The sequence below is a fragment of the Crinia signifera genome, chromosome 6 (assembly GCF_055691185.1).
Source record: "Crinia signifera chromosome 6, ASM5569118v1, whole genome shotgun sequence".
Classification (NCBI taxonomy): Eukaryota; Metazoa; Chordata; class Amphibia; order Anura; family Myobatrachidae; genus Crinia; species Crinia signifera.
Genome location: NC_139222.1, coordinates 287,455,454 through 287,469,123, shown reverse-complemented (window position 1 = coordinate 287,469,123; position 13,670 = coordinate 287,455,454). Strand labels below are relative to the sequence as shown.

Genomic DNA, 13,670 nt, shown 5'->3' with positions numbered 1-13,670 from the left:
GTCTATTACATCTCGCCCCATTTGTCTATTACATCTCGCCCTACTTGTCTATTATGTCTAGCCCCACTTGTCTATTACATCTCGCCCCACTTGTCTATTACATCTAGCCCCACTTGTCTATTACGTCTAGCCCACTTCTCTATTACATCTCGCCCCATTTGTCTATTACATCTCGCCCCACTTCTCTATTACATCTCGCCCCACTTGTCTATTACATCTCGCCCCATTTGTCTATTACATCTAGCCCCACTTGTCTATTACATATCGCCCCACTTGTCTATTACATCTCGCCCCACTTGTCTATTACATCTCGCCCCACTTGTCTATTACATCTCGCCCCACTTGTCTATTACATCTCGGCCCATTTGTCTATTACATCTAGCCCCACTTGTCTATTACATCTCGCCCCACTTGTCTATTACATCTCGCCCCACTTGTCTATTACATCTCGCCCCACTTGTCTATTACATCTCGCCCCACTTGTCTATTACATCTCGGCCCATTTGTCTATTACATCTAGCCCCACTTGTCTATTACATCTAGCCCCACTTGTCTATTACATCTCGCCCCACTTGTCTATTACATCTCGCCCCACTTGTCTATTACATCTCGCCCCACTTGTCTATTACATCTCGCCCCACTTGTCTATTACATCTCGCCCCACTTGTCTATTACATCTCGCCCCACTTGTCTATTGCATCTCGCCCCACTTGTCTATTACATCTAGCTCCACTTGTCTATTACATATCGCCCCACTTGTCTATTACATCTCGCCCCACTTGTCTATTACATCTCGCCCCACTTGTCTATTACATCTCGCCCCACTTGTCTATCACATCTAGCCCCACTTGTCTATTACATCTCGCCCCACTTGTCTATTACATCTCACCCCACTTGTCTATTACATCTCGTCCCACTTGTCTATCACATCTAGCCCCACTTGTCTATTACATCTAGCCCCACTTGTCTATTACATCTAGCCCCACTTGTCTATTACATCTCGCCCCACTTGTTTATTACATCTAGCCCCACTTGTCTATTACATCTAGCCCCACTTGTCTATTACATCTAGCCCCACTTGTCTATTACATCTAGCCCCACTTGTCTATTACATCTAGCCCCACTTGTCTATTACATCTCGCCCCACTTGTCTATTACATCTCGCCCCATTTGTCTATTGCATCTCGCCCCATTTGTCTATTACATCTCGCCCCATGTGTCTATTACATCTCGCCCCACTTGTCGCAGTAAGTTTGCACCCCACCCCCGGCCTGTCCTGTCCTTGGAGATAGGATGGGACAGGTCATAGCGCATTATATTATAGATACAGATATAATAAAGTAATGACTGTAATATGTCTGATATAATATTTATTCTTAGAACCAAGTCCGGCACCAAACATCAGTTGATTGACACGTCCAGCTTCAGCCATTTCCCCAGTGCAGTACAGATGGCGCAGGTAAGGTCATTATTCACGGGGCTAAGTGGCTGCGGGCAGCAGGGGAAGCCTGATTTACGACCTTATGCCAATGCAAGAATCCATAGGGCTAATGTGCCAATTTCCAATGGACGCCAAGCGGAAACCAATGGTGTACACCAGGAGCAGCAACTGTCATCACCTGCACCAGCTCCATGATAGGCACAGGAGATAAGACACACACAGGCATCACTCCATAGAGACATGGTATTTTACAGCAGATAAGAACCATTTGGCCAATCAGCAGAGATCTGTCCCACAGACCCACAGGCGCCACTAATGTCGGGGGTTGCTTGCACTTGCCCCACTGTCTCCCTGGGCCGGGGGCTGGAACCCGCATTTACTTTGACAAAAAGCCTCATTATAGTCCTGTAAATGATCCTCTGTTCTCTCCCTGGCAGATGCTATGCGAGGAATTATCTATGGAGAAGTTCTTCCCCATCCTAGACCTGAAGGTGAGAGCTCAATGTACGGATCCCATCATGTAAATGTCTGACCAGTCGCCACAAACTGATATTGGATGTTGTGCTTGTGGCTCCCCAGGCCTCGCAGCTGCTGGTCACCTTTGATGAGCACGTCATGACCAACAACTTCAAATTCGGGGTCATCTACCAGAAACCGGGACAGGTGAGGAACCAAATGAAAGATGACAGTAGATAATAAGAATTAGTGATACTTCATTTAAGCCCAAAATCAGAGCTTGGTTGTAAAAGGTAAACAGCCGAATCCAGGATGAGTACAGCGGGTTCCCGTTCATGGTATTTGGCACACCAGTAATCGGCGCAATTCTATCCTACATTTGTGGCAGCGCAAAGCTGAGATTGTGTTCATCGAGCTCGAGTCTACTCCTCATGCCAACCGAGAACTTGCGGCTCCTCATACAACTGTCTGGCGTGTGTTAAAGAGATGTTTAATTACAACCAACTGGTACTGGCCCTTCTTGCAGGTGACAAGAAGGGATAAAACCCACACAAATCTGTAGGGCTTGAGCCTGATTCTCCGAAAGGGACCATGTTTTGCGCATTTCGAGGGAAAGACAATTACAGGTCAAACAGAAACAGAAATGCTCTTTCCACAACTTATTGCAGATTCCAATAGAGCGGCGCCACATTGGCATCTTCAGATTCATCATTTTCTAAGCTACACACTTCCTCAAGATTGGTGCTAGACTCTTGGCCCCCAAAAGCTCCTACAACTTTTTCTTTTGGGCATACTGTACTTCAAAGACCGTGTTTTTGTGCCACCATTATCGGCTAGTCTAAATGATGCTGCCATCCTTAATGCTGCCATCCTGAAACTGCCCATTTTTTGTGATTTTAGAATTGTCTTTGGATTTGCTTTAACAAACTGTAATCTGTTTCATGCCTTTTAAATTGGAGGGTATATGCTGTATGGCCCCTTGGAATGATGGGAAAAAGGAGACAATGAGTAGGGTTACTTTTACCCTACGTACGAGTTATCGCCACATCAGAATTGTCTCTCTAATGCTTTGCGGTATCGGCAATTCCAAGGAAGGATTGTCCCATGGTCTTATTCCAAAGACTTTCCATTATTAGTTTAACAATGTAGTATAATGTAGATGTGTATATTAGTATTTGGTGAGGGTGACTGCTGCACTTGTTAGTGGAACTTAGAGGATATACCGTTGGTTTTGTACACACGTATGCACGCTTTTGTCCCATACACCATGATGTGTGCAAACTGACCAACTAGGCAGAACAATGCCCATAACGGTGTCATAAATAAGGTTCTTAAAGTAGGAAATACATATTGTTATTCTAAAGGTTCTAGACCATTATCGAAGAACACAGCACTCAGAGCATGTGAGGTGCAAATTAATGATGGGGAACCTTTCAGCAATGAGTTTGTTTGTACATGCAACCACCAACAAAAACATGTTTCATTTTGCACTATAACCCGTTGACATGACAGAACTCCCATGGGTGCCAGGATGAGGCCGCCATGAGATTTGGAGGCGACAGGGGGCCCAGTGATGCCGAAGTCTGTGCACTCTCCACAGGAAGATCAGAGCCGATTCCTGATAGTAGTAGGATGTGACAGAAGAGGGCCCCAGGAAGCTACTGTGGTACAGCACTGTTCCACTCCCTGATATTGAATACAAGGGGTGGTGACAATTGGCAGATCCAGTGGTGAGGCTGCAGCACAATCCAAAGTAAGGCTATGGGAGGAGCCACACCAACTGCCAGTGAGTCCCAGACGGCAATGTCTGACAGTGTTTGGTGTGACAGTGGGAGTTACTCCCCTATTTGAATTTCGGAATGTGCTGCATACCCACCACTGGATCCGCCACTGGCGGTGACCACGGTTCCTGGTGTTAGCGGCATCACAGGAGCTCTACTAGCCACAGAAAACATTCAGATTTCTTGGATGTTATAATAAATAATATTAAGCCAATACTTTTAACAAATGTGTCTGTGATCAAGAGAATATGCGTGCAAGGTCTTCTGTGAAATCTGCTGGTGCCACCACATATTCTCACAAACACAATGTACATGGCTTCCACTTTACCTAAGTTCCACATCCATCTCCACACCCCCTAACCCTGACACCCCAATATGTTGCAGGTGACTGAGTCAGAGCTGTTCAGCAACACAGAGGAGAGTTTGGGGTTCACTGAGTTTCTTGATTTCCTGGGAGAACGAATCGACCTTCAGAACTTTAAAGGGTGAGAAAATAACCCGCTATTGAATAATGCAGAGAAATAAATAATGCATGTGTGCCGGGTGGTAAACATTTCCCATGTATGTATATATACGCTGTACGATGTGCTGTGGAGGGGCCGTTGCAGCCTGATGAGTTGAATTTGCCTCTCTAGGTTCCGTGGGGGTCTGGATGTCTCACAAGGTCAGACAGGATCAGAATCTGTATATACCACGTTCCGGGGCCACGAAATCATGTTCCACGTCTCAACTAAGCTCCCGTATACACCAGGGGATACCCAACAGGTCTATGGGACATTGTTTTATACAGTGTATATATATATATATATAAATATATATATATATATATATATGGGACATTTTTTTAATTTCTGCTAGATTATGGGCCTAATTCACACTGACTGACTCAGCAGCGTAAAATTCGTTGCTTATAGAGCCCTGTAATGCCGCCCGCTGAGCGAATGCCCGCCTCCCGCCATGGCGCAAACCTTCCTGAATGACATTCATACTTGTATTTAGCTTTTACATCCTTTTTCCTGTTCCCTGACTTTCCCATCAGTCTTCTCTTTCTGTTCCTTGACTTTCATAACATTCATCTCTTTCTGTTCTGTTTTCCTAATATTACTGCTTTCCATTCCTTGGCTTTCCTAGCATTTCTCTTTCTTATTTCCTGCCTTTTATAACTTACTCCTCTTCCTGTTCCCTGTCATTCCCAATATTCCCCTTTTTTTTGTCTTCCTAGCATTCCCCTCTTCCCAATATTACCCTCTTACTTTTTCCTGCCTATGCCAACATTGTCCTCTTGAGGCCCCCATACACTAGGGCGACTTGTCCTTAGGACAAGTCGCCCCCGACTTCCCCCTGAGCTTCCCCGGCTGCTCCCCGGGGGAGCTTGATTAGATTGGCACTTGATGTGCCATTTTTTACATGTGATAAATCGTCTCGATTTATCACATGTAAAAAACCCAGGGAGCAGGGGGGGGGGGACGCTGGTGGGAGCAGGGGGGGGCTGGGGACGCTGCGGGGGACACAGGCGGCATAGAGCCGGGCAGAGGGAGCCGGGAGCTGTCAGTGCTAGAAAAAAAAGCCTATACAATGAATGGGCAGCCTGTGATTGGCTGAGCGCTCTCTCAGCCAATTGCTGACTGGCTGAGAGCGCGCTCAGCCAATCACAGGCCGCCCATTCATTGTATGGGCTTTTTTTTTTTATTCAGTACTGACAGCTCCCGGCTCCCCCTGCCCGGCTCTATGCCGCCTGTGTCCCCCGCAGCGTCCCCAGCCCCCCCTGCTCCCTCCACCGCGCGCCTCCCCACTAGGTCCCAAGTCCGGTGGTCGGACGTGCAGCAGGTCCGACCACCGGACGCAGATCCGATGCGCACGGGACATCAAAACTAGCCGATTTTGGTCCGATTTCGGCCAGATCCGACTGATCTGGCCAAAATCTGACCAAAATCGGCTAGTGTATGGGGGCCTTTAGTGGGGCAGATGTATTAAGCCTTAACAAGAGATAAATGCCAGGATGATAAGGAGAGATAAACGTCCAGCCAATCACCTGCTACCTGCCAGGTTACAGGCTGTGTTTGAAAAAAGTCAGTAAGGAGCTGATTGGCTGGATGTTTATCTCTCCTTATCACACTTGAATTTATCTCTTGTTAAGGCTACATACATCTGCCCCAGTGTTTCTTAACTTTCCCAGCATTACCCTCTTCCTGTTTCTTGCCTTCCCAACATCACCCTCTTCCTGTATCCTGCCTTCCTAACATTCGCCTCTTTCTGTTTCATAACTTTCAGAACATCGCCCTCTTGCCATTTCCTGGCTTCCCAACATCGCCCTCTTCCTGTTTCGTAACTTTCCTAACATCGCCCTCTTCCTGTTTCGTAACTTTCCTAACATCGCCCTCTTCCTGTTTCATAACTTTCCCAACATCGCCCTCTTGCCATTTCCTGGCTTCCCAACATCGCCCTCTTCCTGTTTCGTAACTTTCCCAACATCGCCCTCTTCCTGTTTACTAGCTTCTTAACATCGCCCTCTTCCTGTTTCATAACATTTCCAACATCACCCTCTTCATGTTTCGCAACTCTCCCAACACCCCCCTTTTCCTATTTCCTGGCTACCCAACATCGACCTCTTCATGTCTCGTAACTCTCCCAACATCTCCCCTTCGTTTACCACCTTTCCCACCATTACCCTCTTAGTGTTTCCTGACTTTCTCAACATGGGTCTTACTCTTACCTGTTGGGAGCAGAACGAGTGATCAATGCTCAAAGCAATATTCATTCTAATTTAAGATTTATTGATCTAATTTCTTCTGTATTATCTTCCAGCTGCAGAGGAAGCGTCACATTGGGAATGACATAGTGTCCCTCGTGTACCAGGATGCGGGGTCTGTATTCTCACCCGACATCGTCACCTCTCACTTCCTGCATTGCTACATTGTGGTCCAATCCTGCAGAAGCCACAGCGGCAATAATCTGTATAAGGTTAGACCGGGAGCTGGGCATCTTGTTCCCACCACTGTCTAGGTGACATTGTGTACAGATTCCATAATGTCAGTGATAATAGAGGTTATTCAGTCCATAGCACTAAGGCAGGTTCCGTCGGCCAGGTTGTTATGGCAGCCATTTCCCTACATCAGAGAGGAGCAACAGGGCTTTTATTTAGAAATGTACTTTACTTTTATGAACTAATTAAATGAAGCACAAATGTATAAATATTAATAAATATACCTCTGCATGTATTCTATACAGACCTACATGCTGTTCAGGGTACAACACATTGTGTAATAGTATTGCATTAACATCATTTAGGCCCTTATTCAGATCTGATCGCAGTACAAATTTGTTCTCAAAATGGGCAAAACCATGTGCACTGCAGGTGGGGCAGATGTGACATGTGCAGAGAGAGTAAAATTTGGATGGGGTGTGTTAAAACTGAAATCTAAATTGCAATGTAAAAATAATGCAGCCAGTATTTACCTTGGACAGAAACAAAATTACTCACCCTAATTTAACTCTCTCTGAACATGTAACATCTACCCCACCTGCAGTGCACATGGTTTTGCCCATTTTGAGAATAAATTTGTTCTGCGATCAGATCTGAATAAGGGCCTTAGTTACATTCATTATTTTAGAACAGTTTTTACACTTTTAGGTACCATGAATCCATACATTTATCACCCCACTGTACGGTTCAAACAAAACTTACATGTGTTCTCTCTCTGTGTTCCAACCACCTTCTGACAACAGGACAACACTGATATGTGACTAGGTCATATAACTCACTACGCACCGATTACCATTGCAATATGGCTTTTCCAAATGTTGTAGGTGGCACTTACCTTCATGCATCCTCCCATAGAGTTCTCTGTCTGCTGCTACCCAGTATTATGGTGTTTGTACCTGACCACATATGCTCATACTTCCCAATATGTGCAACACAGTCACATTTTGACGATACTCATTTAACCTCTGTTGAATGGCAGGTTTGTTATGATTTGTGGGAAGTTGGGGTCTCAAATTGGGTACTTAGCCCACTCAGCAGCACTGCCGATGTACTGTCTGTAGTAAGACTGCTGGCCGGTCCTCAGGATTCCTCTGCAAGGGTGCCACCAACTTGTCTGAAGTCAGCCGAGACAGATTCAGCCATTCACAGCATCGCTACACTGCACATGACTTTTACATCCAATCCACTCTTAGAGCTCCCTATGTAAGATGCTTCCTGCCACCTGTCCATTGCCAGTGCAACTAGTCTTGTAGGTTTCCAGTTCCTGAGCTCCAGCATCTGTACAAGTTATTTTCCGTCGTTTCACCTGAGTGCCCCCATTCTATTTTGATTCTGCCTGCTTACCATTCTGCAGCAAGGAATTACCATATGTTCAAACCCAGGGTGTGACAAGGTGTCTAGGACCTGATTGGCTGGTACTTTATCTCTCTCCACTGTATTTCTCTCCAAGGCTTAGTACCTCAGCCCCTATGGCATGATACATCTCTCCCTTAGTTCCTTAGGGGCAGATTTATTAAGCTTGGAGAAGAGATAAACTGGAGATAAATCTGAGAAAAGGTAAAAGGTGATAACGCACCAGCCAATCAGCTGTGTTTGAAAAAGACAGTTGGGAGTTGATTGGCTGGTGCTTTATCTCCTTTTACCTTTTCTCCGCTTTATCTCCAGTTTATCTCTTCTCCAAGCTTAATAAATTTGCCCCTTAGTAACTAGGCGCTCATGTGCTGCCCCTTTTCTTGCCTTGGAAGGTGTCCTCCTCATTACTGTACGTATTGCACCTCATAGTTCTCCACACAAGATTATTGTACCCTGATTTATCTAACTGACCCCCAGTTTCTCCCTAAAGGTCTCGGTCACTGCCCGTGATGATGTTCCTGGGTTCGGACCAGCTCTTCCCAACCCTGCAGTGTTTCAAAAGGTCAGTGAGGTTCTAGATGTTCCCACGTCCCCCGAGCCGCCGTTTGTGATGTTCATCTTATTGGACAATGGTGTCCGTATCTGGACTCTGGGAGAGATTCCTTAGATCGGGATATCCCACCAGAATCCAGAGTGACAGGAGGTTTGGTCCTACACATGAAGTTATGGGCTGACTATTCGCGATGACCTCATTCGTCTCCTTATGTTTTCACTCTTTAGGGGCCTATTTATCAAATAACATTTATGGGGTATCCCCCTGTATGTGCTATAAAGGGTTCTCCAAATCTGCTGCAGTCTCTCCATTTCTGACATCAGAAACAGCTTCTGTATGGGGGCTACCAGGCTGTTGGATTGACCAAACTCTGCAAAGCGTTGTATGGTACAGTAGCCTGCGGGTGACATCCGCAACATTCCAGGGACATGGCGCGGATAGTGTGGGTTTCAAATGGAGGCATTTGCCAGTATGTAACATGAAGCAAATGCGTCCTTTATTGTGCATGAGACACACTTGCACACCGCACCCCCCTTTGTGCAGGAGACCCACGCGCTTCCGAATCCCTAACTCTGTCTGTCTCCCTGAAGCGGACACAGGCAGGCTTGCCATACCCTGCCGCAATAATTACTGAGATGCTGGAGCGTCTGAGACGCTCCTGCGTCTCAGACAGATGGAGCGCCTCTCCCCCGGCACCCGCATGATCCCCCCTCCGCCGGCATCCACCAGCGCAGGGGATCTGGCGGTTTCCGGCGCTGTGTGAGAGGCACTCACTGGGCTGGCCGGGGGCAGAGCTGCAGCTCCCGGGGACACTACGGAGACTACGCTGCCTGACAGGGACACTACGCTGGCTACGCAGGACTGCCGCAGAGTCACTGCGCCGGCTACACTAGGCAGCCTTTGGGCTACGGTGACAACGTAGCTTAGCCTACGCTGAAAACATAGCGTAGCCTGCCGCCGTGAAACTACACAAGTACCGTTATATTTTATCATCTTGTGATTGGCAGCATTGAAGTCTAAATTGTCTCTTAGATATCAATATAGGAGACAATATATAGCCCTGCATAAAAAACTACTAATCATACTAATCAATATGCAATCATACATTAACGGCCGAACGATACATGTGAATACAACACAGTACAATTTCATTCACAAATATAGAGTGCAACGATAATGATACATGTGAAGTATAACAACAGACACAAAGTATATAACGGAATATATTAGTCCACTCGACTACAAGAACAGTGAGACTTACATAAGGAGTAATAAACTCTGATCAAGAGATCAACTTGATCAATAAATAATATTTAATTTAGTGTCACATTCACATGCTAAAAGTACAAGGACCATAATATAACATACAGGGACACATTAACCCTGCAAATACAGGATTGAACCTGACAGTGGCCCCTTACGTTTTAATTCACTCGATTTCTTTCTTTTTCACATCTACTTAGTATGTTTTAATATTTCACCAACTTTTATCCAGACGAAATAAAAGTAATATCTTAATTTAAAATTCATTAATTAACAGGACGATCAGTGCACCCTAATATTACTTTCTTTTCTTGTGAAATAGTGGAACCAGATAAAAGAAGTGGGTAGCACCTCTGAATTTCTTAATAAAGGGCATTAACCCCTGAAATTACAGGACCTTGGAGAGCAAGTTAGTCCTTAAGGAAATACAAAGTAATCAAAACTGGTGCGGGAATCCCCTCTCTCCCTCTCTCTCTCCCTCTCACTCGCTCGATAAGTGTGGCTTGTAACCTGTTTCATCAGCATAGCAAGGAAAAAATCTTCCTGTCTGTCAATATTACAAATCACCACTAGATGTCAGTATTACTATGCTGTATTGCTGTGCTGCACGTGTGGCCACTAGATGTCAGTATCACTAAGCTGCATTACTGTGCTGCACAGGTAACCACTAGATGGCAGTATCACTATGCTGCATTACTGTGCTGCACAGGTAACCACTAGATGGCAGTATCGCTATGCTGCGTTACTGTGCTGTACAGGTAACCACTAGATGGCAATATTGCTATGCTGCATTACTGTGCTGCACAGGTAACCACTAGATGGCAGTATCACTATGCTGTGTTATTGTGCTGCACAGGTAACCACTAGATGGCAGTATCGCTATGCTGCATTACTGTGCTGCACAGGTAACCACTAGATGGCAGTATCGTTATGCTGCATTACTGTGCTGCACAGGTAACCATTAGATGGCACTATCTCTATGCTGCGTTACTGTGCTGCACAGGTAACCACTAGATGGCAGTATCACTATGCTGTATTATTGAGCTGTAGCTGCACAGGAAACCACTAGATGGCAGTATCGCTATGCTGCATTACTGTGCTGCACAGGTAACCACTAGATGGCAATATCACTATGCTGTATTATTGTGCTGCACAGGTAACCACTAGATGGCAGTATCACTATGCTGTATTATTGTGCTGTAGCTGCACAGGTAACCACTAGATGGCAGTATCGCTATGCTGCATTACTGTGCTGCAAAGGTAACCACTAGATGGCAGTATCGCTATGCTGCATTACTGTGCTGCACAGGTAACGACTAGATGGCAGCATTGCTATGCTGCATAACTGTGCTGCACAGGGAACCACTAGATGGCAGTATCACTATGCTGTAATATTGTGCTGTAGCTGCAGCTGCACAGGTAACCACTAGATGGCAGACTCTCCCCATGTCATATTCTCGGCTTTGCTGGTATTAAATTACTATCAATTATTTAGCAAGTGCTTCTCTCTGAATAAAACATTTCCCCCATTTGTTACACTGGCGGAGTGAGGACAGAGCACTGCAAGTACAGAGGAGAAAAAACTGCAATGATTCATAACGTGATTTGAAATGCCAGCTGTAGTGTAGATATTGCGGAATCCATTATCCATAGTGTATAGATCAGTGAGTCACCGCAGTAACAGGGGAGAAATCAGCAGCCTGACAATGAGCTACTGGGACCTGGGGTGACCCGGATGTTTCAACTTTATGGTGTAATGTTTCGTAGCAACTAAAAAGTATGTTGGCACTGTAATGGAGCTATTGGACGAGGGCTCATGGCTTATCAGGCCCAGTACTGTAGGCACCGCTTGTGGCGAATTAAACTTAAAACTGCAAATTGCTTTAAAAAAAAAAATATCCAGAAGACATTGCTGATGCCAGTGGGAGGGGCTTCTTTAACACAACAGGCAACAGAGACTGACAGCCAGGCAGACTTGCTCTGCAGAAGTGTATTGTGTAATCCATACTGTGTTAGGTCTACGCTTCCTAAACTGGTTTCCTGGCATCTTGGGGTTCTACAAGGCACTGGCAGGGGGCCAGGTTGGTGGCCTAGGACCAAATGAAATTATTTAGGGTTAGTATGATGGGTAGAGTCAGCGCTAGTGACCACCAGTCATAAACTACAGTATGTGGACAAACAGAGGCGCAGCGCTGCCCCCACCATATAACTTTCCCCTAGGATGACATATAAGCGCAGTTTACTTCATTTAGAGTTTGTTTTTTTCCGACTTTCTCAAAACAAACCCTGCACCCTGGGGGTGCAGCGAAAAACTACAGGACCCAATAGGGCAAGGAGGTTCGGGTACCAATGGGTTAAATTGTACAGAGAGTCAGGGCCAGTGGTAACGCAACCACCCAGTGCTGGCAGAATCAGCTGTTTCCTGTGTTACAGATCCATTGGAGCACTGACAAATATTGGCCTGGGGATAAACACAAGCAAGTGGCTCTTCTACTCCCATACTGCAATTACACACACAGTGGCAGTGTGGATGTGTCTGTGTATAGTGTGGATGTGTCTGTATATAGGCAGTACACAGTGGCAGTGTGGATGTGTCTGTATATAGGCAGTACACAGTGGCAGTGTGGATGTGTCTGTGTATAGGCAGTACACAGTGGCAGTGTGGATGTGTCTGTATATAGGCAGTACACAGTGGCAGTGTGGATGTGTCTGTATATAGGCAGTACACAGTGGCAGTGTGGATGTGTCTGTGTATAGGCAGTACACAGTGGCAGCGTGGATGTGTCTGTATATAGGCAGTACACAGTGGCAGTGTGGATGTGTCTGTGTATAGGCAGTACACAGTGGCAGTGTGGATGTGTCTGTATATAGGCAGTACACAGTGGCAGCGTGGATGTGTCTGTATATAGGCAGTGCACAGTGGCAGTGTGGATGTGTCTGTATATAGGCAGTACACCGTGACAGTGTGGATGTGTCTGTATATAGGCAGTACACAGTGGCAGTGTGGATGTGTCTGTATATAGGCAGTACACAGTGGCAGTGTGGATGTGTCTGTGTATAGGCAGTACACAGTGGCAGTGTAGATGTGTCTGTATATAGGCAGTACACAGTGGCAGTGTGGATGTGTCTGTATATAGGCAGTACACAGTGGCAGTGTGGATGTGTCTGTATATAGGCAGTACACAGTGGCAGTGTGGATGTGTCTGTATATAGGCAGTACACCGTGACAGTGTGGATGTGTCTGTATATAGGCAGTACACAGTGGCAGTGTGGATGTGTCTGTATATAGGCAGTACACAGTGGCAGTGTGGATGTGTCTGTGTATAGGCAGTACACAGTGGCAGCGTGGATGTGTCTGTATATAGGCAGTACACAGTGGCAGTGTGGATGTGTCTGTATATAGGCAGTGCACAGTGGCAGTGTGGATGTGTCTGTATATAGGCAGTACACAGTGGCAGCGTGGATGTGTCTGTATATAGGCAGTGCACAGTGGCAGTGTGGATGTGTCTGTATATAGGCAGTACACAGTGGCAGTGTGGATGTGTCTGTATATAGGCAGTGCACAGTGGCAGTGTGGATGTGTCTGTATACGGCATATCCGCACGTGTGTATATCTGGCACAGCAGTATATCCGCAGGTGTGTATATCTGGTACAGCGGCATATCCGCAGGTGTGTATACCTGGTACAGCGGCATATCCGCAGGTGTGTGTATATCTGATACAGCGGCATATCCGCAGGTGTGTATACCTGGTACAGCGGCATATCCGCAGGTGTGTATATCTGATACAGCGGCGTATCCGCAGGTGTGTATACCTGGTACAGCGGCGTATCCGCAGGTG

General features: G+C 46.1%; 1 protein-coding gene across 3 annotated transcripts in view; it reads left to right on the top strand.

Moving 5' to 3' along the window:
• Positions 1-13,670, top strand: part of LOC146009466 (rap1 GTPase-activating protein 1-like) — a 56,850-nt gene that overhangs the window by 32,696 nt on the left and 10,484 nt on the right. For all 3 annotated transcript variants that reach the window (XM_083149882.1, XM_083149880.1, XM_083149881.1), the window contains exons 8-14: positions 1,381-1,459; positions 1,879-1,932; positions 2,021-2,104; positions 4,063-4,163; positions 4,314-4,443; positions 6,484-6,639; positions 8,505-8,576. In XM_083149882.1, the coding sequence (XP_083006008.1) occupies positions 1,381-1,459; positions 1,879-1,932; positions 2,021-2,104; positions 4,063-4,163; positions 4,314-4,443; positions 6,484-6,639; positions 8,505-8,576 (676 nt within the window). The remainder of the gene's footprint in view (positions 1-1,380; positions 1,460-1,878; positions 1,933-2,020; positions 2,105-4,062; positions 4,164-4,313; positions 4,444-6,483; positions 6,640-8,504; positions 8,577-13,670) is intronic.